Source organism: Maylandia zebra, linkage group LG6 (genome assembly GCF_041146795.1).
Source record: "Maylandia zebra isolate NMK-2024a linkage group LG6, Mzebra_GT3a, whole genome shotgun sequence".
Lineage (NCBI taxonomy): Eukaryota > Metazoa > Chordata > Actinopteri > Cichliformes > Cichlidae > Maylandia > Maylandia zebra.
This window is the reverse complement of record NC_135172.1, coordinates 37189645-37215258: the sequence shown is the minus strand read 5'-3', so window position 1 is coordinate 37215258 and position 25614 is coordinate 37189645. Positions and strand designations below refer to the sequence as shown.

The following is a 25614-nucleotide window of genomic DNA, read 5'->3' as shown; positions in this document are numbered from 1 at the left end:
ACCAACTTTATCCAATGAATATTTCATTGATAACCCATTTAAAGTTGGCACTTTGCAAAAGTGTGAAGTGTGGAAATTTTGGTACGTGACACCTTGCATTAAACCAAATTTCAGCATAGTTGTCTTATATTCAGATTGCAAGTTAGCCAAAATATCAGTCTTGGGAACTCAAGTGTGCCATACTCAATAGAGTGCTGCTTGTGTGATAAGACACTGAATTCAGTATGTTGTTGTTTAAGAGCCCAAGGATGTCTGGTGTTGGGTACACAGAGTCCCTGAAGCACCTAGCACCAACTGAAAGCATAACTAGAGGACTGAAGGGAAAAGCTAAAAGAGCAATTTTTCATTCTTTGAGCTACAGTCCAGATCTGAAGACCATGTGTGGGCAGTTTGCCATTTGTCTCTGTTGGATTTTCCTATCTTTTCTCCTGGATGCATCTCTGGCCTTTATTTCCAACATTTCAACTCAAAATCAGCATCCAAATGTGACTGTTGCTCAAGACCAGGATGGCACAGGCTGGGATTCACCATTTCTTCAGCTGGGAGCCAGTCTCCCATCCTTCTCACAGCCAATCCGTCCATACACCCTCATCACAAATGCTGACGACTACCACTACATGCCCAAAGTCAGACATCGCCAGCCTTCTCGCCTCCTGCGTCTTCTGGGATCCTCGTTTGACCCGTTTTGGATGTCTGTAGATCACCCTTTTGAGTCCCCCAAAGGAAGTCAGCCCACCCTTACCACCTTCAAAGAGAAATTTAACCTGCGTGTGTCTCCAGAACTGAGAAAGGCTTCAGCAAAATATCAGCAGAAACTAGAGAAGGAGGCTGCAGAACTGGACCTCAGTTCTCTGCCATCAGATGCTGCCAATTCAGTCAGAGGATGGCTGGTGCGCTCAGCAACATGCAAATTACAGCACCAGTGGGTCGATCTGGGCCCAACCTTCTGGCCACGGTGGCTGCGGCAGACTGACTGTGAAGGGCCAGATGGAGGGCAAAGTTGCTCCTTTCCCAGTGGGATGAACTGCGTGCGAGCTCAAACAACACACATAAAGATTCTGGCTTGGCACTGCATTGAAGTCAGAGATGGAGATGATCGCTCCAGAAAATTGAGAGGTGAAAACTCTGATGGCAGTGCTCAGATGGGGACAGGTGAAACAAGGAAAAGATGTTTATGGAGACAAGTGCCTTATCCTGTGGTGACTGCATGCATGTGTTCATGTAAATGAATGTTTTTTATCACTGCAGACCGGCTTTTTTTCTGTGCACACTGTGTTTTTTATTATTTTGTTGATTTTCAGTGTTATAGTTGAAATGATCGAACATGGCTACTTTTAATTACTAAGACGATGCCGCTACCTGCTCTTTCATTTTCTCTGCTCTAAACTTTCAACATTTTTAGTACAAACTGGCTTAATAAATATTTAAGTAAATGTTTTACGTCAGTAAACTGCAATTTCTAAGGCGCTGAGTTTAGTGTAGTTCGTGCTACATTCATGTTTATGGTAAATTCGTGGATTGTGCATGTTTCTTCCAATTTTTCTTTTTCACTCTATTTTTGCACTTTCATATTCAAACAGTATCAAACATTTTTTGTTTACAGAGAACATTAAAAATGAAAGTGTTTTTGGTAACTCACTGTTGTGTTTGATTGATTGATCATACTTGACAGTATTAATTGAAGATATATACTAATCATTCTAAATTCAAAATCTACATAAACCTGTTTCTAGATGACTTCCTTGCAAACTATTCTAATGTACACATGCGCATGAATATAATATGAATAAAATATAATTGTCAGTGCCTATGTGATTCCTTGTCTTCTTCTGTCAAAAATTAATAGTGTCTTCAATATTAAAACTACCAAATGTCGTACAACCCTGCGGCAGTGTGAAACCTTGCGTGGATCAAAACTCCGAGGAGCAGTGAATGCATCAACTGTGGATACGTCTTTGCGTAACTCCTGAGCTGTACGTCGCTGACTGTACACATACAAGATGGCAGCTTTGGTGGAAGACGAATTTGAAGATGCGCCCGATGTGGAGCCGTTAGAACCAACTCTGAAGAATATCATCGAGCAGAAATCTTTGAAATGGATATTTGTGGGTGGGAAGGGTGGCGTTGGTAAAACGACATGTAGGTAAGTTGATTAAAATGCTAAATTGCCTCCGGATACTGACTCGGCTTGAGCGGCTGGCTAGCATTAGCCGTTACCATAAGTTGACGTTGATCATTGTCCGAAAATGAATTGCGTGGGTAATTTTCCCACGACGAGATTAGACTGGTGTTAAATTTCTACCTAAAGACGCGCTAGCATCAAAGAAAAGTGACTGTTATGTTTTAGATTTGAGTAAGGAGTCCTTTCGCCGAGCAGTTTGGTAGCTGTGAAGCGCAGTGAGCAGCTAACGTTAGCAGCTGACACATGGATTCACGACTTTCTCAACACCTTCAGTAATCACCGTATAAGCCATCATCAATAACCTGCTGCTAATGTTACCTGTTCTTTTACTTCACCCAGAGTTAAAGGAGACTCCAGAGTTAGGCTGTCAAGCCCGTATTATCATATCTTTATTCATAACAAGAAGAAAAAAATATGAATAAATGCGATTCCAAATGAACGTGGATCTAGTCTGTAGCGGACTTATTTCAAACAAGATAACTAACAAAAATCTAATGTGTCAAACAAATATGTACATCACATCAGAGCAGCCACGATAACATTGCGCATAGATCAACCACTGTCGCATATGCTATCCCTTAAGTTATCTACTGTGTTTCAGTTGGAATATAATTGCATGCGAAAGTTGCGTTCATCAAAGTAACTGGGGGAAGGTAATGTTCACAAAGTGGAAATGGATTAGAATTTTACTTTGTGCTTTACACGGCATGCATGCACATGAAGGATTAAGAATTCAAAACATTGCGGATCTCATTGTTGGTCAGTTGCACAGCATTTCTTACATGCTTACATTGGGCACAAAATACTCTTAACAGGCTCTTTAAACACAAACCTGTCCCCTTTCCATGTCCTTCTGACAGCTGTAGTTTGGCTGTCCAGCTGGCTGCTGTTCGGGAGAGTGTGCTCATCATTTCCACAGATCCTGCCCATAACATCTCTGATGCTTTTGACCAGAAGTTCTCAAAGGTACCCACTAAGGTTAAGGGCTATGACAACCTCTTTGCAATGGTGAGTATATGTGTACACCTAACAGCTATTAAATGTTACAAGTGTGAGGTGCTGCTTGATGAGATTAAAAATTGAACTCAAATGTTTGCAAATATATTTTTTTCTGAGAAGCATGTTATTAATAATATTAATAACATTGATGAAGTCTATGAAACAACAATGAGCAAGCATCCACAGTACAAGGATTTTCTTATCCACATTTTCATCTTTGCATCATATTAAAGACTAACGTTTAGACAGAGTTTAAAAAGCACAGAGGGTTTGTTCATTCTGTTTTTGGAAAAAACAAGTTAGTGCATGAGATCACCATCTTTTCAGAGTCACGAGGCTAGCCAGTTCCACATGTGAGTCTCACAAGCACCACTGTGTAACAAACTCAATCACTGGAGGGCATAAAAACATTTGCAATCTATTTGAAGTGTTCTGATCTTAGGATTTGGGCATGTGTATACAGGAGATTGACCCGAGCTTGGGTGTGGCAGAGCTGCCTGATGAGTTCTTCGAGGAGGACAATATGCTCAGCATGGGCAAGAAGATGATGCAGGAAGCGATGAGCGCCTTCCCCGGCATCGATGAGGCTATGAGCTATGCAGAGGTCATGAGGTAGTTTTGTATTTGAGTTTTCTCGCAGCATGTCTGAAGTTTTAAGGACAGTTAGTGAGTGTTATACTTACCACTGTTGTTTGCCTGTATCTCAGATTAGTGAAGGGAATGAACTTCTCAGTGGTGGTCTTTGACACTGCCCCTACTGGTCACACACTGCGACTGCTTAACTTTCCCACGATTGTGGAGCGAGGTCTAGGCCGCCTCATGCAGATCAAGAACCAGATTAGCCCTTTCATCTCTCAGGTGGGTGCTGAGACGAGCAGATCGGTTCAAACCATTTTCATTATTCTGCACATAAAACATGATTTCTGATTAAATATATTCACTTTGTTGGCCTTTTTCTTTCTCCAGTGTTTTCTCTTTCTCTCTTCTCTTGTTTTCACTCACACTGTCCATCTCTTTTGCTGTTTCTAGATGTGTAATATGCTTGGTCTGGGTGACATGAACGCAGACCAGCTGGCCTCAAAGCTTGAAGAAACCCTGCCAGTCATTCGCTCAGTTAGTGAGCAGTTCAAAGACCCTGTAAGTCACATTTATATATTCTTATACAACTTTGGGATTTATATAGTAATAGCTTACTATTGATTTGATGATTGAGGGTAGAATTAACTGCCTTTTAACGGGAAGAGCCCTGTCTGGTGGAAATCAGGTTAAGGGAGGGTGCTCCTCTCTGATTTTATTATGTATATAAAAATGTGTTTTCTAGTTCTCTTACATTTGGGATCAACTGAAAGCTTTTCAGAGAGCCTTTAGAACAACTCGATAAAAGAAAATTACACTTGTCTAGCCTAAAAATAATAATGATCCCTGGACATTTTTTTTACCTTCAGCCACTTTCTAATTTTGGCATTATTGTACAGATGAACCAGATGCAACATCATTGTCAGTTAAAGATGTAATTGCTTTAATGGTTGTAGTCTCCACCCACCCACGATGAATAAGCCTTTTCACACTACACTTCAGTCATATACTGTTCTAATGAGGTGCTGTGGTAGCTACATGCACACCCTCTGTAACAAGTCTTATCTGATGACAGAAGAAACTTTAGCTGGTTCGAGTGTCAATAGTGTGTGTGGATACAAGAGTTTTTTTGGAGTGACTCACTGTGCACAGCGGCCTGTTGCACATGCATGTATCCCTCTTATCAAGCCCTCTTTATACTATTTTGTCATTAGGACAAAAGAAGTTTCGACAACAGTTTCACCTTTTTATTATTTTCTTTTAAAGTTCTAACTCCACCCCTGTTGAGCCCTAGTAGCTAGTCTGTTTTACTTGACTGCTTTAGGTTTTGTTGTTCCTTTTGATTTTGTTCTTTGATGGGAACTCATCTACCTGTTTAGACAAAATATTTAATGTAAATAACGAATTCACTATTTGGAGGAAATTTGAGCTTCATGAAGTCATATTAATAGTTTTTATCTATGTGTGTTGTGACGCACCTTCCTCTCACCCTTCAGGAGCAGACCACCTTCATCTGTGTGTGTATTGCTGAATTTCTGTCACTTTATGAGACAGAGCGGCTGATTCAGGAACTGGCCAAGTGCCGCATCGACACGCACAACATCATTGTCAACCAGCTCGTTTTCCCTGATGCAGACAGGCCATGTAAAATGTGTGAAGCCCGCCATAAAATTCAGTCGAAATATTTAGACCAGGTATGAATCAGGAGAAATGGGAAAGTTTATTTACAATATTTACAGTTCAAAGTCACACAAGTTTATTGGTGGTTTGTCTTCTGCCCACAGATGGAAGATCTTTACGAGGATTTCCACATAGTCAAGTTACCTCTACTGCCCCATGAAGTTCGAGGTGCCGACAAGGTCAACACGTTCTCTAAGCAACTTCTGGAACCCTACAAACCCCCAAACAAGTGATGTCCTGCCCCCTCGCAGGGCCGCCTCCTCTCCCCCCATTCTACAGACACAGCTCTGCAGTCTGAGTTATCCTCCTCTGAGCTCCATCCCCAGCAAACCTCAAATCCTGCAGCAACAGCCTCAAGACGATCCATTCAGTCCTCAACACGGTATCTTCACAGCACGGTTACAGCGAGACACCCGCCTGCATTGAAGGGTGCCCCACCCCCCACGACATCACAAGTAAACCCATAGAGAAGCTGCATTATTTTTGGAGATAAGATGGTACATATGCGTGCCGCCTTACTCTCACTTCACCTTCTCTTGTCTTCATATCCACTGTGGCAGTTCCTACTTTAAGCATTTAACTTTTTCTCGACAGAAGAATTGAAAAATCGTCCCCTCCTCCCCCACACCCTGTGCAGTGTCCGGCCTCAGTTGTGAAAACAAAGTGTTTCCAGTGACAGTGCTGTGTGTTTGAGGAGAAAACAGCTTTCAGATGGTTGATGTTTATGACTTGTTTATTCTGTGTGATTCATGGTGACTGTGTGTCTTCTTCCATTTGATTTGCAACTTAAAAATTCAAACAAACTCGTGTATCACACTTTTTCCATCCAGATTTCTATATTCAGGTTGTGGTGGTGGCAGGGAAATAAAAAAGAAAACACTAAAAAAAAACCAGGAAGACAGCTTGTGTGGTCTTTAGTTACAGCCTTGTTATTGCAACCAAAACAAACTGAAACAAAACAAATTTGAGTGTCTTTTACCATTTATCAGATCATTAGATGACAATAATGAGAACATCAGTCAGATTTATTGTTTTCTATCCATAAAGGACACTAGTTGCTTTGGTTGGTATGTGGAGGAAGGTTGCAGTTTTATTTGATGTGACTGGTGATGTTTGAGCTGGAAGCTAAAGCTGTTGGGCACTGCTGATCTCCCTGTTCATGTTCCTATACAGCGCTCATAAACTCATCCAGTGTGTTTCTGTCAAACCTGTGTCCATCCTGTTGACTGAGAACTATATGGGAACACCATTGAAAGATATTAGTAGCCTTATTCAGCGCTTTGTTAATTAAAATACATATTGAATGTCACTTGATCAAATGTTAAATGAATGGTGAGGTGAAGGAAATTTAAAGCATCCTTTCCCTTTTGATTGAATATCAGATTCCTGGCTGCCTTGATTGGTGCTTCCCAAGTGAAACATAAATAAATGACAGGATAGTGCACTCTCAGTTAAAAGCTCCATTTCCCCTCTCTGTCACGGACAGTTTTTGAGTTGGTAAGAATCTGTTTTCTATAGATTTTCCTTAAATTATAATGTCAGTGTTGATTAAAACAAACTTGCCTCAGCTGAAAGTCTTTCATGGTCATTTCTTTTTCATCTGCGTGCCAGTTGAATTAATCGTTTAATTGGAGGGGACTGAAGCAAATTCTTGCGTGCGCACAGACCACCAAACTGAGCAGTGTGCAGATCGGCTCCGACAGAGCATGAAGCCCCATTTAACCTTCCAACAAAGCAGTTCAGGAGCAACATAAAAGCCTCCCACTGAAAAGAACACAAAAGTGGGAGGAAAAATGACACAAAATGACTATTGTATCAATGAACGCCAAGAAGTGTCTCAGTTTAAAGTGTGGTCGATAAGTCGTGTTGGGTACTTTGGAGACATGATTTAAAAAAAAGTCTCAAACTATATCCAGGTGCGGAGCTCCACTCCACTGATATCTCCTTATTACAGTACAACTAAGTTTAAGAAAAGTGGAGGAAGCTTTGACATAAAATGCTCCTTTAAGATGGTATGAGTATCTTAAGATGTTTGTTATTTAAGCTGCAGCACGCAGTAATTACTGATCTGTAACTGGAAAATTGGGTGATTTTCTTTCGTATCACTTAACACGAAACTTTGCCATGGTTCACTTGCTATTGTTGCATAATTTTCTACTGTACTGCACGGTCCTGTGCGCTCCTGGTGCCCCGGCGCTGCGGCCTGTCGCTTGTGTTCCATCACCTAGCCCCGCTCTCCCGGTCGGGGGTCGCGTTAACGAGCTCCTCCTTCTCGTTTCGGGGATTTACCCCGGGGCGCACTGACCACTGGACGCACTGAGGAGGCACGTAGGATTACTGCCACGCAGCCGAATGAGCTTCAACTTAACGGAGCCACTTGATCACAGGCTTCCGAGCTCATTGAAAAAACAGCACAGAACAAGGCAAATGGAAGACGGTACTACTAAATGAAAATATGAATTCACTTATCCAGAGGTGCCAATTACGCACAGGGGATGCGCTGAACATTTCAGCAAGCTAAATCACAACAAAAGGTAAGTAGATGTTTTTGTTTTTTTTAAATAACTACAATCAATAACTAGAAATAAAAACTTTTTTTGTGAGATCATGTTCTCATTGTCTCTGGCTCACCTGAGTTTAGCTGTTTCTTCCAAACAGCTGTTTTTTTTTTTATTTTATTCTGGAGACTTGTAGATCTTCTGTCACTGATGACGGTCACATACACGGCTAGAGTTGCAAACGCCCGATTCTGTGGCTTCTCCAAGCTGCTCTGGGCCTGGAAAGGGAGCATCTACAAGGTGTTATATAAAGAATTCCTGGCTTTCTTTGCCATGTATACCGCCATCAGTATTACTTACAGGTGAGAAAGGAGGATTGCTTTATCAGTGCTTTGATCCATTCATCATACTAAACTTTGGAAAACTTTTCCTCTGTTGTTTTTAGATTTTTCCTGTATGATGACCAGAAAAGGTATTTCGAAAAGCTGGCAATTTACTGCAATCACTATGCCAGTCTCATCCCCATGTCTTTTGTACTGGGTAAGCTAATGATCACCTTTTTGCTGTCTCCCAGATCTTTTTCACTTTTATGATTTACTCCTGATGTTTGCATCCAGAAAATAGGAATAGTTTGCTAAATAGGACAAGGCTCATGTTTTATAGATTTTTGTCAGCGATCCTCAGCTCTAGACATCGAGACCCTTGTTTCATGGGTTTGTAGCTTCTAGAGTTACATATCTGCTGTTTGTAATTGAAGGTTTGATTATGCAAATATTAGAATAATGTTTTTAAAAAGAGATCTACACATTTTTAACAGTGATAATAGCAGATTTTTGTGCGGGTCTTAAAAACCCTTTAGTGCATTTACTACATGAGGGATTTTCAGTTTACAGACTCCGCTTTTGTTGAAGTTCATCCGTCCTTGCACTGTTTGCGTGTTTCGTTGGTTTTACTTTGTGGATGTAAATCACCTAATTATTCTTATGCATCCTGTGAGTCATTAGTCAAGGTTACTGGTTCTCTATTGGGATCCATCGGGCTTAACAAGACATTATGTTCAATGCTGTGAAAAAGTATTTGCCTCTAATTTTTAGTTTTTTGGATATTTGTCAGATCATCAAACAAATTTTATCATTAGACAACGATATCCTGAGTAGATGGAATTGCTGCTGTGTTTCCGATCATTGTCCTGGTGCATAATCTGAGTGTGTTTGATCTTCAGGACATGAACTGATGGCTGAGCATTCTCCTTCAGGATTTTCTAGTAGATATCAGAATTCGTGGTACCGCAAGTAATGGCAACTATGACTACTATGTTTGACTGTTAATAAGTGCTGTGTTAGTTTTACATCATTAAACCTTCCAAAAAGTTCAACTTTTGTCTCATCAGTCCACAGAATACTTTCTAAAAGTCCTGTTTTTTTGGGGGGGGGTTTTTGGCAAATGTGAAAAAAGCGTTTGTGTTGTTTTTGGTCAGCAGAGAATTTCTCTTTGAAACTCTTCCATTAAGGCCATATATTTGCCAGTCTTTTATTTTAATTCACTGGCTGCCCATTTCTTTTAGGATTAATTTTAAAATGATTTTATTTGCATTTAAAGCCTCCATGGCCTAGCCCCATCTTATCTCTCTGAGTTGCTACAGCATTATATGCATAAGCTTAGAGGAGATCGTACTTTTGCCGTAGCAGCTCTAAAACTGTGGAACAATCTGCCTTTAGAGATTAGACAGGCCTCTTCTCTGCCTGTTTTTAAAACACTTCTGAAAACCCACCTCTTCACCCTGGCCTTTGACTCCTTGTGAGATGTTGTTTTTTCTTTTCTTTTTTATTTAAGTTGTTGTTCTTTACATGTCATTTTGAGCTCTTTGGTGATCCTGGTTGAGTTGTCAGTGCACTTTAGGAATAGTTTTGGTAGGATGGCCACTCCTGGGAAGGTTCACCACTGTTCCAAATGTTCTCCATTTGTGGATAATGACTCTTACTCTGGTTCACTGGAGTCCCAAAACCTGTGTAATCCTTTTCAGATTAATAGACATCAGTGACTTTGTTTCTCAGCTTTAGATTTTTAGACCACGACCTGATGTGTTTCTGTTAAGATCTTTTATCCTATTTCACTTTGTCGGGTAGATTATATTATGTGATTTCTTGATTTAGCAGGTCTAGCGGTAATCAGACCTGGGTGTGGGTAGTGAAAGTGAACTCAGTGTTTCAAAAACGTGGTTAATCGCAGTTAATTCATGATTTAACATGAGTTGGGTTACTTTTTCACATAGGGCTGGATAGGTTTGGATTAGCCACTCAGGAAGGGGGCAAATACTTTTTCACAGCACTGTAACAGTAAACTCAAACCACTTGACATCCTTTAGGCCCCTTTATGGACCTTACAAGATAGCATATGATCTCATGTTTTTTAAAAGTTCCAGTTTTTTACTTAGATCTTCAGTAGTAATCATCTGTCCACTGCTGTTTGCAGGTTTCTATGTGACCCTGGTGGTGAACAGGTGGTGGAACCAGTACACCAGCATCCCACTCCCTGACAGACTCATGTGCGTCCTGTCAGGCGGCCTCCAGGGGAGCGACGAGCGAGGCCGTCTGCTGAGGCGCACCATGATGCGCTACGCCAGTCTGTCAGCCCTGCTCATCCTCCGCTCTGTCAGCACTGCTGTCTTCAAACGTTTCCCCACCATGGACCACGTGGTAGAAGCTGGTAAGAAGGATGGTGAAGGAGGGAAGATGGTGATGAGAGTGGTGTGGGTCTATTCTTAGCTGTTAATGTAAAATAGCCATTCATTCGCTGATGCTGATGATGAGTATCAGTGATCAGATGTTTCCCAGGCTGTAGTCAAGAAGTGACCCAAAGTGTTTTAGCCCAGTCACACACAAATGACTCTCCTGCTTTGATTTACAATGTGAAGTTATTTCACAGAGTCACAAACAATTCTCAGAGATTTGAACAGCGTCAGAAGACTATGTTTGTTTTCTGAAGCAGTTCTTTGTGACTATTGTCTATGAATCCTCATCCCAGTTTCTTGCTGTTATTTAAACTGAAGTCTTACATAATAAACAAGTCCGGTTTTGGTCCATGCAGGATTCATGACAAGAGATGAGCGAAAGAAGTTTGAGGGTCTCCACTCTCCATATAACAAGTACTGGATTCCCTGTGTTTGGTTCACCAACTTGGCTGCTATGGCTCGCTGCGAGGGCAGAATCAAAGACAATCACACTCTCAAACTACTGCTGGAGGTACAGCAGAATTAAAGTTGTGTTTTGGTGGATATGCAGGCTTAGATATGCATTCACACAGACAGCTAGTTTCTTTATTTGTGTGTGAACAGGAACTGAATGCATTCAGAGGGAAGTGTAGCATGCTGTTTCATTATGACATGATCAGTGTTCCTCTGGTCTACACTCAGGTAAGTGCTGACTATTATCGCACTGCTATTAACTCTTACACACATCTTTAATTAAACTATGATTTTCTTTCACACAAACATTTTTTTTTACATTAGGCTTTTGTTTCAATTTTATTCACTGATGTCAAAGAAATGACTGCGATTGCTTCCAGCTGAAGTGACAAAAACTTACAGGTGAAAGACTGCATCTCTCAAATTGTAATTGTTCAAATATAAATAATAAATTAGTCCCTAGTGACAAGTCATGTACATTCATTTGAAATAAAAAGTTTTCACAGCACTCTATGCAGTCTCGTGAAAAACTAAGTACATCCTGTGATTTAGTAGCTTGTAGATCGACCTTTTAGCAGCAGTAACTCAAAGTAATTATTTTCTGTATGACTTTATCAGTCTTTCAATGTTCATTGCTTCAGTTGTTTTAGATAGATGACTTCACATTTGACTCTATAACATTTGGTGCACAGGGGAGTTTATGGTCAACTCAATGATTAGAAGGTGCACACGTCCTGTGGCTGGAAAATAAGCCCAAAACACCAATGTGCTTCACATCTGATATGAGGCGCTTATGCTAATATGCTGTGCTTGGTTTTCATTAAATGTGGTACTGTGTGTAATGTCCACCGGACATTGTTCTGGGAGTCTTATGGTTTCTTTCAGGTGTAACTTAAGTCATGTTGCCATGTTCGTTAGAGAGGAGAGGCTTTCTCAAGGGGAAGCTTCCAAACAAACCATACTTGTTCAGTCTTTTTCTAATTGTACTACCATGAACTTGAACACTGAGCGCTAACTGAGGTCTGTAGAGTCTGAGATGTTGTTCAGAGTCTAATTCTTGCAATTTGTCTGAGCGCAACACACTCTAACCATGGGATGAATTTGCTGGGATGTCCACTCCTGGAATGATTGCGGCATTGTGTTAACACTTACCTGAATGCTTCAGACTGGCAAACTGCTAAAACCTCTGCTTGTACAGAGGTGGTCACACTTGTTGATTATCATCTCATTAAGTGCATTTGATTAGCAACACCTAGCTGCTACTTATCCTCTTATTTCCAATGGAAACAGTAAGGACGTACTTAGCTTTTACAGTGATTTTTATAAAAAGTAATAATTTTAACTAATAAAACAAATCTATAACTACAGCTGCATTCTAGAGCTTTGTGATATATAGGATCAAACATGCAACAATCAAAAATAAGTAACCAAAAAGACTTATTTACTGTGTTAGTGTTTATAAGTACATAACTTAATTAAGGAATATGGCTCAGTGTATTTGTATGCAGCTATTAAATAAATTTTTGATTAGTCAGATTGCATTTGTTGATGTTCACATAAACTGTCTTTAATAAACACTTAATCTGTTGTAAATGTAAAATAAAATAAGTGTATTTTAGTGCTTATTTTTGATCATTTTAGTATTGTAATGATAAAAAAGAGGTTAAAGAAAAGCTGCAGAGTAAACCACAAAACCACCTAAATCCATCTGTCCCTCAGGTGGTGACTTTGGCCGTGTACAGTTTTTTCCTGGTGTGTCTAATTGGTCGCCAGTTCCTGGACCCCAGTCAAGGTTATCCAGGTCATGACCTTGACCTCTATGTGCCCATCTTCACTCTACTGCAGTTCTTCTTTTATGCAGGCTGGCTCAAGGTCAGATTTAGGCTTACAGCACATTTATTCCCTGTTTGATTCTAAAAAAAAAAAAAAAAGTAACACATGGAGAGTTATTGTGGGTTTTTTTCATATTTTATGTTTTGTTCTGAAGGTTGCTGAGCAGCTGATCAACCCTTTTGGAGAAGATGATGACGACTTTGAGACCAACTGGCTGATAGACAGAAACTTCCAGGTTTCTTAATGCTCTTTTTCTGATCTTGTAGCAATCAACTTCTCAGGGAGGAACTTTGTGGCCTCATTATCAAATGCAGCTTCTTCATTGTTTTGTTTTTTAAATTTCTCCTCCATATCTCTGGCCTACTATAATGACACTGTGGCAGTTATTGTAATCTGTTTTAAATGTTTTCAGAGAGCGACCATCAGGTAAAATTTGTTTCTGTTGTGCTTGCTTGATTTTAATTGGACTTTTTTTCTTATTGTGGATACTTATTATGTGTGCATCTCTTTGCATTTCATTCTGTAGGTTTCCATGATGGCTGTGGATGAGATGTATGGAGATTTGCCGATGATGGAGAGAGACCGTTACTGGAATGACTCCAATCCCCGTCCACCCTACACCGCAGCCACTCTCTTCGTCCTGCGTAAGCCCTCGTTCCAGGGGTCCACTTTTGACATGGCGTAAGTTTTACATTACCTTCTCATTGTACGTGTACTTCCTTTGTGACTTTGACACCTTCAACTGGATTCCCCCCTCATGGTGGGAAAATTTCAGTTGTGAAAATGAAAGTAATGCACCTAAATTAAATCAAGTACTTTGACGTAGTTAGGGCTGAGAAATGGTAAAACCTGTTCCCCAGAGGAAGGCTGAAAACGCAAAACACAACTCTGAACATGGAACATAAATTGCTGTATCGCTTGACAGGATTCCTAAAGAGGAGATGCACTTCCAGCCTCTGGAAGATATTGCTGAGAACTTGGAAGAGTCAGGAACTCGCCATCCTAACATGGCTCTCTTCAACCGCCTTCTCAACTCAGCCCCATCACCGACTGGCCTAATGGGAGGGGCCCTTCGACGCACCTCAGCACAGCTCCAGAGACAGCGCCACTCCCCCGGCATTGACCAGTACAACAGCGATGATGAAGACGAGGACAGCTGTAAAATAGGTAAAGCGGGGTCTCTGCCATCAGGGCTCGGGCAGGAGACACAGAGCACTGTGTGCAGTTTTAGGGATGAGAAGAGTGCCAGAACGCCTTTGCTGGAGATTCAGTTTGGGTCTGAGCAGGACAGGCCAGGAGAGCAACCTGCCATCAAGGAGAGGAAAGAGTTGAGTAGAGTGGAGAGTAAGTGCAACGAAGAGCACCAGATTGGGGAAGAAGAAGGGAAAGGAGAGAGCGGAGAGACAACCAGAGCTCCAGTGTCTCTGCTTCCTCCCCCACCTAAGTCCTCCAGAGAGAAGTCTTCTCGACCATACTCCTCCATTCCCATCACCTCGAGTCACCCCTCTGCTCTCCTCTTTCACCCAGCTGCCCACTCTAGTCTGGAGCTCTGCAGCTCCCAGCCAGCTATCAGTCACAACAAAGCTGTGTCCACCCCCAAACCTCCCTTGGGAGGAAACAAAATGTCCTTCCTCACTGTGCCGTCCTTCAGTGAACCTCAGCGTTTTCGCAGTGTGAGCATGGGGTCAGAGCTCACAGGGTCTTAGGTGGACAGTTGGTAGGTTCACATGAACTTGCGATGGTTTGAAAATATAAGGCTTGATGCAGTGCATGCTTTCAGAAGTGAAGTTAGTCACTGAAGTGGGACTTTCAGTCTTACTAGTTAGTAGCACCTTCGCGGCCACAGTTTTTGGAAATTAGTTTAGTACATAAAGCACTCTGATTTTGTCATGCAACTTCTGAAGTTTGGCTTTCAACGATGATCTGTAATTAGTTTCAAAAATCAAAAGGAAGAGAGGGATAGGAAATATGAATAACACTATGTTTTGATATGTTTAAAGGAATACCATGACCTTTGGAAATCCATGTTTGTCTGAGATAGAAAAAATCTATTTAAGTTTGATCATTTTGAATTACTGTAACCGGAAGCAGGTGGAAAATTATTGTTATTTCTATCATTTTTAAAAGGGAAGAGCTCAGAGTAATCTGGATGCTGCATCTTGATAGTCGATGAGAGATAGCAGATTTTATTTTAGAGTTGTAAAACTTAAAACTTTTAACTTTAACCAAAGTTTATTCTGAAAAGAAAGCAAAATGCATGCGTGACACAGTTTTCTATGTTCATCTAATTCATCTTGATTATTTAAAAAAGTAAATACATACACATTTATGACTTATTGTTTTCATTTTCTACTACTTATTATAATATATTCATAATAATAATATTGGCTTAAATTAATTAACACAATAATTCAACAAAAAATTATACATTTGATACACTGTTTCAACAGACCAATGAATGAGTATCTAAAAACACATGTATAGTTATAATATAGCTACAACACTGTTATCTAGGGGTGGGTTCTTATAATCGATTCATCGATTAAAATCGATTCTGGCTTGGATAACGTAAAATCGATTCATTAAAATCCTGAATCGATTTTTTAATATAAATTTATTTTGCCCAAAATGCCAGAATCTCAGGTGAAATCTCACAAAATTTCAAGAACCACCAAACAGTTAAGACAGTAAATGAGAGCAGGAACACGGATTCTGCACAAAGACTTAAACACACAGCGGGACCCGCGGATCAGAATCAGTTAGATGTCGCTTTTCTCACAGTCGGGGCTGAAAGCCGACAGCTCGCTGACTCTGATCTGTTGGCGGGTCCACGCTTTGTGTGCACGCCCTTTATGCGCCGATTCTAAAGCTGTTAGTTTGATCTCTCTCCAAACAATATTGACCGAACCAGCAGCAAAAGAAGATCCAAACGCTTCACATAAACATCGTCATGAATTCACTCAGACTTTTACTGTTTTGCTTCCACTGTGATGCACAGCTCTCTCTCTGTACTTCAAGAACAGTTTCCCTTTCTTCATTATTCGCTTGCTTGTTACGCACAAGTCTACTGTTGTTTACAGGCTGTCGGCCGCTGTTTTTTCCCTTTTACATTCTTCCGAAAAGAAAACCTCATTTCTGCTGTTCAATACTGAACAAATTTAAACTTTTTAAAATTATTCAAAATGCAAAACGCTGTGTCTCTAATAAAACCGCTGTAACTTCAGAGGTGATGTTCATATGTTGATTAATGGTTTTCTTTCGTTTTTGATGTACTGCAGAATATTTTTATAAAATCCCAGGCCAGGAAAATCACCTTCATGTTTTTCTGTGTTTTATCCTCAGCTACTTTGACACAAAGGCATCTGCTGTGATGCTCACACCTGTGATAAAGTCTTGCGTGTGTCAGCTTCCTTTTTATTGATACAAAAATATGTAAATGTACTGATCTGAATTATAATATTTCTGACTGTCAAAATTTCCCAGATTTAAATCGAATCGAATTAAATCGAATCGTGGATCGAATCGATTCGGGGCCTTGTGAATCGGAATTGAATCGATTCTAGAAATCAGTGACGATACCCAGCCCTACTGTTATCTGCAAGTGCCAAATGTACATTCTGTACCAACAGTGACCAGCAGGGGGCGATAGCAGCAAACAAAAAACAGCACAGGCACAGAAGTCAGTTAAAAGAAAAGTCAAAGTACTTAAGCAAGCCTCACACAGGCTTTGCTCCTACAAGAGGATACAATATTTTTCACATTTCAAACTAAGGGATGTTAACTACAGTTTCTCCCGTCACGAATCACCATTTCGATCATGTCTAACAGTTGCCTCAGAGCTATATCGGCTCTTTGGATTAATAAACTACATTTTTAACATCTAATAAAATGGAACTGATTTGGGAGTATGGGTTGCCCAGAGCCAAAACAAGACTAAGGAGCAATCATTTTAGGTGGCTTGGTTGATTTATAGGCAGTGAAAGACTTATTATGGGTGGAAAAGAGGAGTGCAAAAGGTCACCTCAGTAAAGTGGGAAGTGGGAGTTGTTTGGTCGCTCATATTTTTAGATTCGTATTGATGCTGGCTCAGTCTGATCTTCTTAGAAGCAAAGGAGATGGGTAAATAACAAAAACAAGAAACAAACAGTGATATTGTTTAATCCATGCAATCACTTGTGGACTTGTTTTTAAGTTAGTGTTATCCTCAAAGCCATTCTTCTTAACTTTTATGTATGCTTTCTGAACAGTACTGCAGTACTCGTAATGCTTTGCCAGGCTGCCAGGATCCATTTCCCCTCTTCTTCCTGTCTGGGCCTTGTTTAATAAATCTGTGACACTTAAAATCAATTTAGAGAAACAAGCAGATACGAGCTCACCTCTGAGATAGATGCCTTTGTGCAGACTTGCCTCTGCATTGCTGCTCATTATTTCAGACGGATCAAAGACAAATATGAGCAGAATATAACCAAAATGCAACTGCATGTCTGACCCAATGACACAGCAGAAGGCCCATGACCTACCCTCATCACAGCTCAGTGCCGCTCTCGGCTGTTTTGGAGCAGAAGACCTTACGTACAGAACAATATGGAGAGGTTCTCCGAAGTGTTCTGCACTCCTCTCCAAAGTCAAGGATCCCATCCTGCTGATCTGGGGACATTCACTCAGTCCCTCGGGAGGGGATTAGTGCAGTGACACAACACAATAAGCTTGACACACGTGGAAATAAATAGGGTATAAAGCTGCGCGTCATAAAGTGTTATCAGCACAAAAGTTACGACCTGGAAAACAATGCTAATAAATTGATGTTAGAGATTGAGACTGAATCTTTTTATGAGCTGCATCATGTCGCAACAATCTGATGTTTCTACAAAGAGCTGGCACTTACTACGGTTACACAGACAAACATGTTTGTTTGTCTGTGTAACTGAAGTTTCAGTGACCCAAAAATTCTGTAATTCCCCTCATTATCACTTGACCAGCATCAAAGGCCAGCAGTATCTGCATATCAGGGAACATCAAGAAACACAGAAACTGTCCGGCCACATGTGGCTATACTTTTGTACTGAAGCCCTCTTTTGTCAGTCTCCCAGAGTCAGTTTTTACAAAGGTCAACCCATTCCAGTCTTTGTGCTGGCTTCAGGGGAAATGTGGTTGATGCTTCTGTCATTAAGTGTGAAAACACGAGTGTGGGGGAGGATTTCAAAGAAGTGTGCATTTCTCTGGAACCAGGAGAACTGAGGTCAGCAAGCAGGCTTACTGAAACTATCTCAGTAAGCCTAAGACTCAGAGCTGCTCTGCCGTCCAACAATCAGCCCATATTTACCACATAGTAGTGTGTGTTTGCACACTTCAGTACTCACACTGTTTATATGTGTTTGACACTGTGTAGTTTCAGTTTATGGACTTTGTGGAAAAAGAAGCGTGTTCCTGAAACAGAAAAAAGCAAAAGAAACAAAAAATGTGGGAAGAAAGGAAACTTTCACAAGATAAGCTTCTTGGAATATGAAACCTGTGAATGTTTACTTTGTTATGACAGATGTGGATCACAAGACCACAACAGACACAAGAAATGCTGCAGATTCCTGTTAGTTAGCATTGCTTGAACATCAGTTGTGAAAGCTTCCTCCTACTTACTTCAATTTCTGCTTCATCACAGTCAGTTTCCTCGCATCAGCTTACCCATACCAAAACCTATAAATATAAAAACACTCAAGTTAACGGAAATTCTTATTTATTCCATCTATATTTATAGCTTTCACTATAACTCGATCGGGAATGATACACCGATACACTTTAGTCCTGGGAACACAACACACAAGTCCAGCAGGTGTATTAAATATGAGTGGGTGGATGATCAGTGAGGCCAACCACAAGAAGACGGAGCTCCTAAACCGCTTTATTTCAAACTAAAACTGAAAGTGAGCACGCCCAAAATGTCAGTAATACGTTTACATTGCTCAGGAAAACGGTGTGTGTGAGCAAATATACTGTAAGTACAGTAGAGCAACTCTGGATCAGGAAGACGGGTTTTGAAATGTGGCAGCTTACAACAGACACTCATTGTCTGTGTTTTGTTTTCAAGTACTTGGGAAACCTGTCTGTCCACCGGACTGCTTGTGTTTCCTGTCCTGTTAGACTTTCCTGTAATTTTGGCAAAATCTCGGGGAGGAAATCGCTTTTGTGTTAAATGAAAACAACACAAGACAACACTAATAAAAAAAACTGTTTAAATACAAAGAGAATATTAAATACACGTTATTGCCACTGAAAGAACTTTCTGAGCTGCAGTGTCTTCATGATTATAATAGATAGTAAAACACACACACACATAGACACGTGAATGCATGCACACATTAAAAACAAGTTGTTAATATGGCAGCAACAATATTTTTATTGATTTGATTTTCCAGTGAACTGTGCAGACACTCCGTTTACTACCTCAGCAAAGTCTAACGTCCTCTTTCAACTGCGTAAACACACATGTGACTGCAGTCAGTGTTTGTTGTACCGTTTCTACCCTGTACTTTCACATTTGTTTTTGTCTGGTGTGCATGTGTGTGTGTGTGTTTCGGGGCACTCCCTGTCTTACACGCCCTGCCTCGTGAAGCGGTAGCTTCTGTGCTTAAGGACTCGTCTGTCTCGTTCTCCCTGTGTGTGTCTGTCTATCAGCCCTGTCTGTTACAGACTGGTTGTCTCTCTCGTATCTTTTTGCTCTGTACCAACTTTGTTTAAACAGAACCACTCTATCAGTATCGTCTGTCAGAACAGAATGAACCTACTGTTTCTGAATGGTCTCCTTGACAGTGTGATGTTATCAAGATGAATGGCAGAACAAAGACTTAAAGCTTTGCTAAGTGTGTCTACAGGAATCTTAAGTGTGTATTTAACCCAGCATGTAGCTTATTTCCTTATTGCACTTTTTTCAGCTGGTCAACAGTCTTCTTATCTTTCAAAGGTAATATTTGATGCAACGTATTAATTAAAGTGCCTCGCTCGTGGGTGGATCTTGTTACCTTCAGACACAATCAAGCTTCTCGTTTCCAATATTTATGCAAAGCTAAGCAAACCAGCTTAGCTCCTGTTTGAAAACATACACTGATTATCTGGTCACCCACATACGCTGACAAATATTTCATCACAGCAGGGTGCAGGAGACCCCAGGGGGCCCAGGGTTGAATATCAGGATTCCAGATTCAGTATAAGCATGTCTTAATGCCTAAGCAAAATATGTAAATATGTGGACTATTCTCTTGATGGTGCTTGTTCTTCAGTCTGCTGGCATCAGATGACACTTATATAATTCTCTGCCAATTTATATTTAACAACAACAACAACCTTCTCAGATGTATTTCCAAAGGATCATTTTTAAAAAATCTAATTAAACAGGGTCCATGGTATAATCCGAATCAGTTTTTTTTTCCTTTTGGCAAAGGGTGAGCTGTGGGTGGAGGTGAAGAGACTTTGATATGAAAAGGTTTGAAATCCCTACACCCAGTGTGCTCGCTACAGATTCACTTTTCAAGTGTTGGCATGCCAAATGACAGCTCCCCAACAAAATGACTCTGTTTCCAGAGCGTGTTTTAAATTTGGTGAGTTTGCACCTGAGTGTCTCCGTCTGGCTGCCAACCTTCATCCGCAGCAGCAGCGGCGGCCTCAGAGCTTCCTCTGCCCGGCCACATCGATGTTTATGTCTGGGCTGCAGCCCTTCAGAAGTGGCCAGAAGCAACAAAACATGTTTTTTCCCCTTTAGGGTCTGAAAATTGGGCAGACAATGTCTCCACAGTCGGACTGCAGCTTATTATCCAAGTCAACCTGAGCATGTTATTATTGAGAGTGAGGTGGAGTAGATTTTAAAAAGGGGAGGGATTCAAAGTAGAATGGAAAGGATAATTTTCTTGCGACACTGCAGGGTGGCATGGCGATGCAGTGGAGAGCACGGACACCTCACAGGCACACAGTTGCTGCTTTGAATCCAGAGTTGGATGGCTGCATGGGTTCTCTCCGGGAACTCCTGCTTCCTCCCACAGCCCAAAGACATGCATGTTAGACTAGCTGATGATCCTAAATTGATCACAAGTGTGAATGCGAGCATGTCTCTTTGTATTAACCCTGCTGTACACTGACCTGTCCAGAGTGTACGCCACCCCTTGCTCTATGGCAGCTAGGACAGGCTGCAGTTCTCCTGCAACCCTGAATTGGATAAGCAGTTAAGAAAGTCAATGGATTAATATTGCACCTGACATTAAATAACCAGTCATGCAGGGGTTTCCCTTTAAAATCTACTGGTGGAAGTTCTTAAAAATATTCCATTTTATAAAAGTACTTTGCTTTTTTCTCAAAAAAACTGACAGTACTGGTTTTAACTCCCCAAAAATAACTAACAGAGCTTAATTTGATTTTGGACGCAGAGATTAGATTTAGGAACTGGCAGTTTAAACCTTAAAAAAATCACCTAAAAGTCTGCTGACTGCTGTCAACAGTAAAAAACAAGACAAAAAACTTTCCTTAAACACTCCATCATCAAGTACAGCTGTCCAAATGACAGACAAGAGTTTATTCTATTTTTAAAGAAGTGAAAACCAAAAACTGGTGTCCATTCAATGGTTTATTAATCATGTAGTGACAGCATATCTTTATCAGGACTGGTTTAAATAGCTTATCTTTTGTTTTCACTGGTGAATACCTTTCTAAATCAGCCCTCTGAGCCGTTATGCACCTGAAGGGGTTATGCTGAGTCCTCTGTTTTCACTATACACATTGCTGCTTCTGTCTATTTTTAAAACACACAACACGTCTCTGACGACACTCATGTTTGCTGAATCCGGCCACTTGCTCTCACTTTTTGTCAGTTTTCTAGCATTTAAGCTGATCGCGGTTCTGTGAGGTAGTATTGCAGAAATCATGGAAGGGATCTAGTCGTTCTTTCTTCTATTCTGTTTAAAATGAAAATGAAATCTATCCTTAACTGTTTGTCAGGCACATAAAGCCAATCAGGCGTTCTCCCTGTGAGCCCTGAGAGTTTGAAATAACCTTCAGATCAGGCTTTATTACTATTAATTAGTTTTAATTTCTGAACTGAATAGCCTAAGTTGTGTTGTTTTTTTTTTAAAATGTGCACCACTGTATTTGTTGTGTGTTACATGTACAGTAAGTGCATTATCTAGATTCTAGATAATATTACTAGTAAGACTGATCTGATTTGTTTAGTGGGCTTGTTAAGTATTTACCGTCACAATATTTGAGTCATAAAGTGACCAACAGATAATGTCTTCTTTAATCTAGATATTAATGAGCGGTTAATACAAATATGCTTATCTCACTGACACTTGCATGAGAAAGTTGATACCATGGGAGACTGAAAAAATCCTTAAATAAGGGAGAAATCTTCAGCAGCAAAGATGGTGGTGCAAATATAACTTGTAGGGGGAAAAGATCACGTGATATCAAAACAATCTGAAAACAATGATTGCTGGAATGTTTGGCGCAGATAGTGTTAAAAATCAGTCTGGTTTTTATACTCATTAAGCAATCAGCCCAGCTATTGCATGTCTCCCACAAAATCGCCTGAATTGGTTGCTTTATTTTTCACTTATTCTGATTTTCTACTCTCCCAACTATAAATGGTATGTTGCCAGTTAACATCAGTAGCGTGTCTGAATTATTTCTAGTTAAATGCATTTGGATGCGAAACAAAACTATCATGGCCCTGTGAAGAATATCTTGATAAATCCAGCAGCTGGAGGGCTGCACATCTGCACTGTGAACAGATGGTAAGGGCAGAACAAACAAGGCTGCTCCAAGAGCTGAGGGATGACTAGTCGAAGGCCGACTCCCTGCCCCGACCTCTACCCCCCTCCTCCTCCTCCTCCGTTTATTCTTCCTCTTTTGCCTGCTCCCATGTCACCCCTTGGCTCCCTGATGGATGCTGACAGTAACGGCTGTCCTCCGTTCCCTAACCCATCACCCCAACCCTTCCACTCCCATCTCTCCCACCCCCTTTCCTCATCCCTCCTTCACTCTTCCCTTTTTCCTCTTGCCCATTCTGGTCTGACCATGGTGACCTCGCTTTTTGAAGATGTCATCCTGTGGCTTGGCTTTGAGCTTCTCGAGGGACAATAATGCCTGAGCTCGGCTGTCAAAAGCACATCGAGAGCAGGATGTGCTGCCCATCCATGACTATTAATCTCTGGTGTTCAGTTAGATTTGCTAAGACTGCAAGCAAATCACTGCATACGTCTCTGAAATACCAAAAATGTAGTTTTACAGCAGGTATCAACACTTGTCTCAACTCAAATGAAACACAGAAATATTTTTTGAGGTGAGTCATTTTGACATCTGTGTTAAGACGAAACGGTTACTCAATGTGTCACAAGTGAGCTGATCACCATGTGTCAATTGTTTCTTAAAACTAGGGTGTGGCATAGCCTTAAAAAAAAACCCTCGCACTCAGTCAGACACATGCACGCGTTCTTCTTCACTTCCTGTTGTGCAATTTCATAAACCTCTGACAGCAAACTTGTTGAACTGGATAAAAGATGGCAAGATAATGGGCACAGAAGCTCGAAATAAAAGTGGGGCAAACTTACACACAAACACTCCACATTTCAGGCTGACATGGGTCAGTAATGATGAAGTAAACTTTATGAAACAGCACATGAGAGGGAGGGGAAAGTGGGAGATGTCATCTTTCGGTGAGGACATGCATTATTCATGCTGTCAGAGGAGACGTTGGTGAAATCACAAGAGTGTAAGTAACAGCGTGTGTCACATATATCAACAGCAATGATGACCTCATTTTTAGCGCATAACTATGCCCGCCCACACAATCTTTAAGGAGCCCCAGATGCACGAGGGTGCACACACCTTAAAAACACGTGTGTGCTGTTTTTTTCTTTTCTTTTTTTAATCATTAAATTATAATAAGTCTAAAATAATAACATTAACTTGTGTTGATAACAGGGAGTAGACATTCTGTAGACTTTCTTAAAATGTAATTACTCTGAAGCATTTTTATCTTTCTCTCGCCTGCATATAGATACACACACTCTTATAGGCACAGCCAGCGGTGCAAGAAGAACCCTTACTCTTTGCAGCACCACAGCTACATAAAATAGCACTCTTTTATTTAGTATGCCAGTTAATATGTCCCAATACTTATGGTATGATAACAGTAACTGGTCACATTTTGCAGGATGAAAGCCAGCACGCTTTTCTGCCTAATCTGACCTCCTGTGCAGGAAACTACAAGACATATATCAAGAGGGAGCACAGATGCTTTAAGTTATATATCACATGGTCATGTTGCGTACCTTTTATTTCAGTTATTATGCTATATTATATTTAACATAATATTTAGGCAGACAAATGTATACCCACACTCATTTAAGGTTCACAGCTGGAGCGTTTTCCTCCATTGGGATATATGTTTTCTATCGCTGCATGCCAGGCAGCATATGACTTACAGCTGTGCAGAAAAAATGCACATATACTTTATAAGTAAAGTCATGTGAAAAGAAAGTTTTCATGCACTAAGTACTCTCTTATTTCTTCAGTGGGAAATTAGAGAGTAAGTAGCAGCCAGGTGCTGATAATCAAATCCATTTGATCAACTGATCATTGACAAGTGTGAAAAGCTCTATAAAAGCAGTTTGCTGGTCTAGAGGATTCAGGTGTGTGTTAACACAATGCCACAGCCTCAGGACTGGGGTGAAAAAAAAAACCCCTCAAGAGCTACATCTCAGACTCTAAGTTAAATCTTAAAGTTCATGACAGTTGGAAAGACTGAAGCCGGGCGCGGCAGCAAATCTGCAACACAATGACAGGAAAAGAAAAGAAACAAGGTATTGCAAAGTTTAGACCTCAGCTTAATAGAAGTAGTGTGGTGAGATATTATGACTTTTGCATAAACAAATGACTGCAAACCTCAATGAAGTGAATCAACATTATAAAGAAGAGTGAGCCTAAATTACTCCCCAATGATGTGGGAGACTGATAAAGTCATACAGAAAACAGTTACTTTGAGCTATTGCTGCTGAAGGTGCAGCAACTGAATCTTGGAGTGTACTTTGGTTTTTCTGCTCATAAATTGGTGGTTCATGATGATAAATGAATTTCTGAACTGGTTTAACCATAAGTGCAGTGGCTGGTACATTCTTTGACGTATATGTCAAAGTTCAAAATGATTAAGACGGTCACATTGGTACAATTCAATTTTATAAAGAAATCCTTGTCTCATTCTGCGCTTTCATAGTATGACATGCACTTTCTTTCTTTGCCGCACTCGTGGGCGTATTAAATGCGATAATCTTCCCAGGAGTGGACCGTTGTGGGCACAGCCACACTTTGGGAGTCCATGATTTAGAGCCACCAATTAACTGAGCAAACATGGAGAAAACACACCCTTTGTTTAGAGGCCAACAGAAAAAATATCTGAGAGTAATTACATGATTAAGAAAGGAAAGAAAATGGAGAACTCCTCTATCACTTGGTACTTTCCTTGGTCTGTGACATAATAATGTCTTCTTTCTTTTTACTAGGGAAAGTGGGCGGCTTTCTAGAATCTTTTGTAATGTAATGTAATGAAAACACACACACACACACACACTAAACTGTGTTCAGCTGTTTTTGTCCACATAGGTGTAGTACCTGGCAGCAAAGCTAAA

The 25614-nt window shown here is 40.6% G+C and overlaps 3 protein-coding genes across 6 annotated transcripts; all 3 read left to right on the top strand.

The window, feature by feature from the left end:
- Positions 1-29: 29 nt before the first annotated feature.
- Positions 30-1802, top strand: LOC101476065 (noggin-2). Its single transcript, XM_004538883.4, has one exon. It carries the CDS (start codon positions 225-227, stop codon positions 1227-1229), a length of 1005 nt encoding a protein of 334 aa, XP_004538940.3. The 5' UTR covers positions 30-224; the 3' UTR covers positions 1230-1802.
- A 168-nt stretch (positions 1803-1970) lies between these two features.
- On the top strand, positions 1971-7004 carry get3 (guided entry of tail-anchored proteins factor 3, ATPase). 2 transcript variants are annotated; one of them, XR_190873.4, is made up of 8 exons: positions 1971-2143; positions 3043-3190; positions 3645-3793; positions 3889-4039; positions 4211-4318; positions 5254-5451; positions 5542-5892; positions 6032-7004. XR_190873.4 is itself a non-coding variant. In XM_004538884.4 (7 exons), exons 1-7 carry the CDS (start codon positions 2001-2003, stop codon positions 5668-5670), a joined length of 1026 nt encoding a protein of 341 aa, XP_004538941.1. In that variant the 5' UTR covers positions 1971-2000; the 3' UTR covers positions 5671-7004. The 2 variants fall into 2 exon arrangements, 1 of the variants encoding a protein (XP_004538941.1); XM_004538884.4 differs by having other exon boundaries at positions 5542-7004.
- Positions 7005-7355: 351 nt separating this feature from the next.
- best2 (bestrophin 2) lies at positions 7356-16985 on the top strand. Of its 3 annotated transcripts, none has more exons than XM_076885192.1 (10): positions 7356-7971; positions 8124-8297; positions 8381-8475; positions 10408-10641; positions 11023-11177; positions 11270-11347; positions 12839-12991; positions 13107-13187; positions 13479-13633; positions 13878-16985. In XM_076885192.1, the coding sequence occupies exons 2-10, from the start codon at positions 8146-8148 to the stop codon at positions 14656-14658; spliced, it is 1884 nt and encodes a 627-aa protein (XP_076741307.1). In that variant the 5' UTR covers positions 7356-7971; positions 8124-8145; the 3' UTR covers positions 14659-16985. The 3 variants fall into 3 exon arrangements, with proteins under 3 accessions (XP_076741307.1, XP_004538942.1, XP_076741306.1); XM_004538885.4 differs by having other exon boundaries at positions 8096-8297; XM_076885191.1 differs by having other exon boundaries at positions 8079-8297.
- The last annotated feature ends 8629 nt before the right edge of the window (positions 16986-25614 follow it).

Excerpts from the sequence above, each read along its gene's own strand:
- LOC101476065 (XM_004538883.4), top strand. The coding sequence starts at position 225 with ATGTTGTTGTTTAAGAGCCCAAGGATGTCTGGTGTTGGGTACACAGAG.
- best2 (XM_076885192.1), top strand. The coding sequence starts at position 8,146 with ATGACGGTCACATACACGGCTAGAGTTGCAAACGCCCGATTCTGTGGC. Across the intron at positions 11,348-12,838 it reads TTCCTCTGGTCTACACTCAG|GTGGTGACTTTGGCCGTGTA; the intron begins GTAAGTGCTGAC and ends TCTGTCCCTCAG. Across the intron at positions 13,188-13,478 it reads TGATAGACAGAAACTTCCAG|GTTTCCATGATGGCTGTGGA; the intron begins GTTTCTTAATGC and ends TTCATTCTGTAG.
- get3 (XM_004538884.4), top strand. The coding sequence starts at position 2,001 with ATGGCAGCTTTGGTGGAAGACGAATTTGAAGATGCGCCCGATGTGGAG. Across the intron at positions 3,794-3,888 it reads AGCTATGCAGAGGTCATGAG|ATTAGTGAAGGGAATGAACT; the intron begins GTAGTTTTGTAT and ends CCTGTATCTCAG. Across the intron at positions 4,319-5,253 it reads GTGAGCAGTTCAAAGACCCT|GAGCAGACCACCTTCATCTG; the intron begins GTAAGTCACATT and ends CTCACCCTTCAG.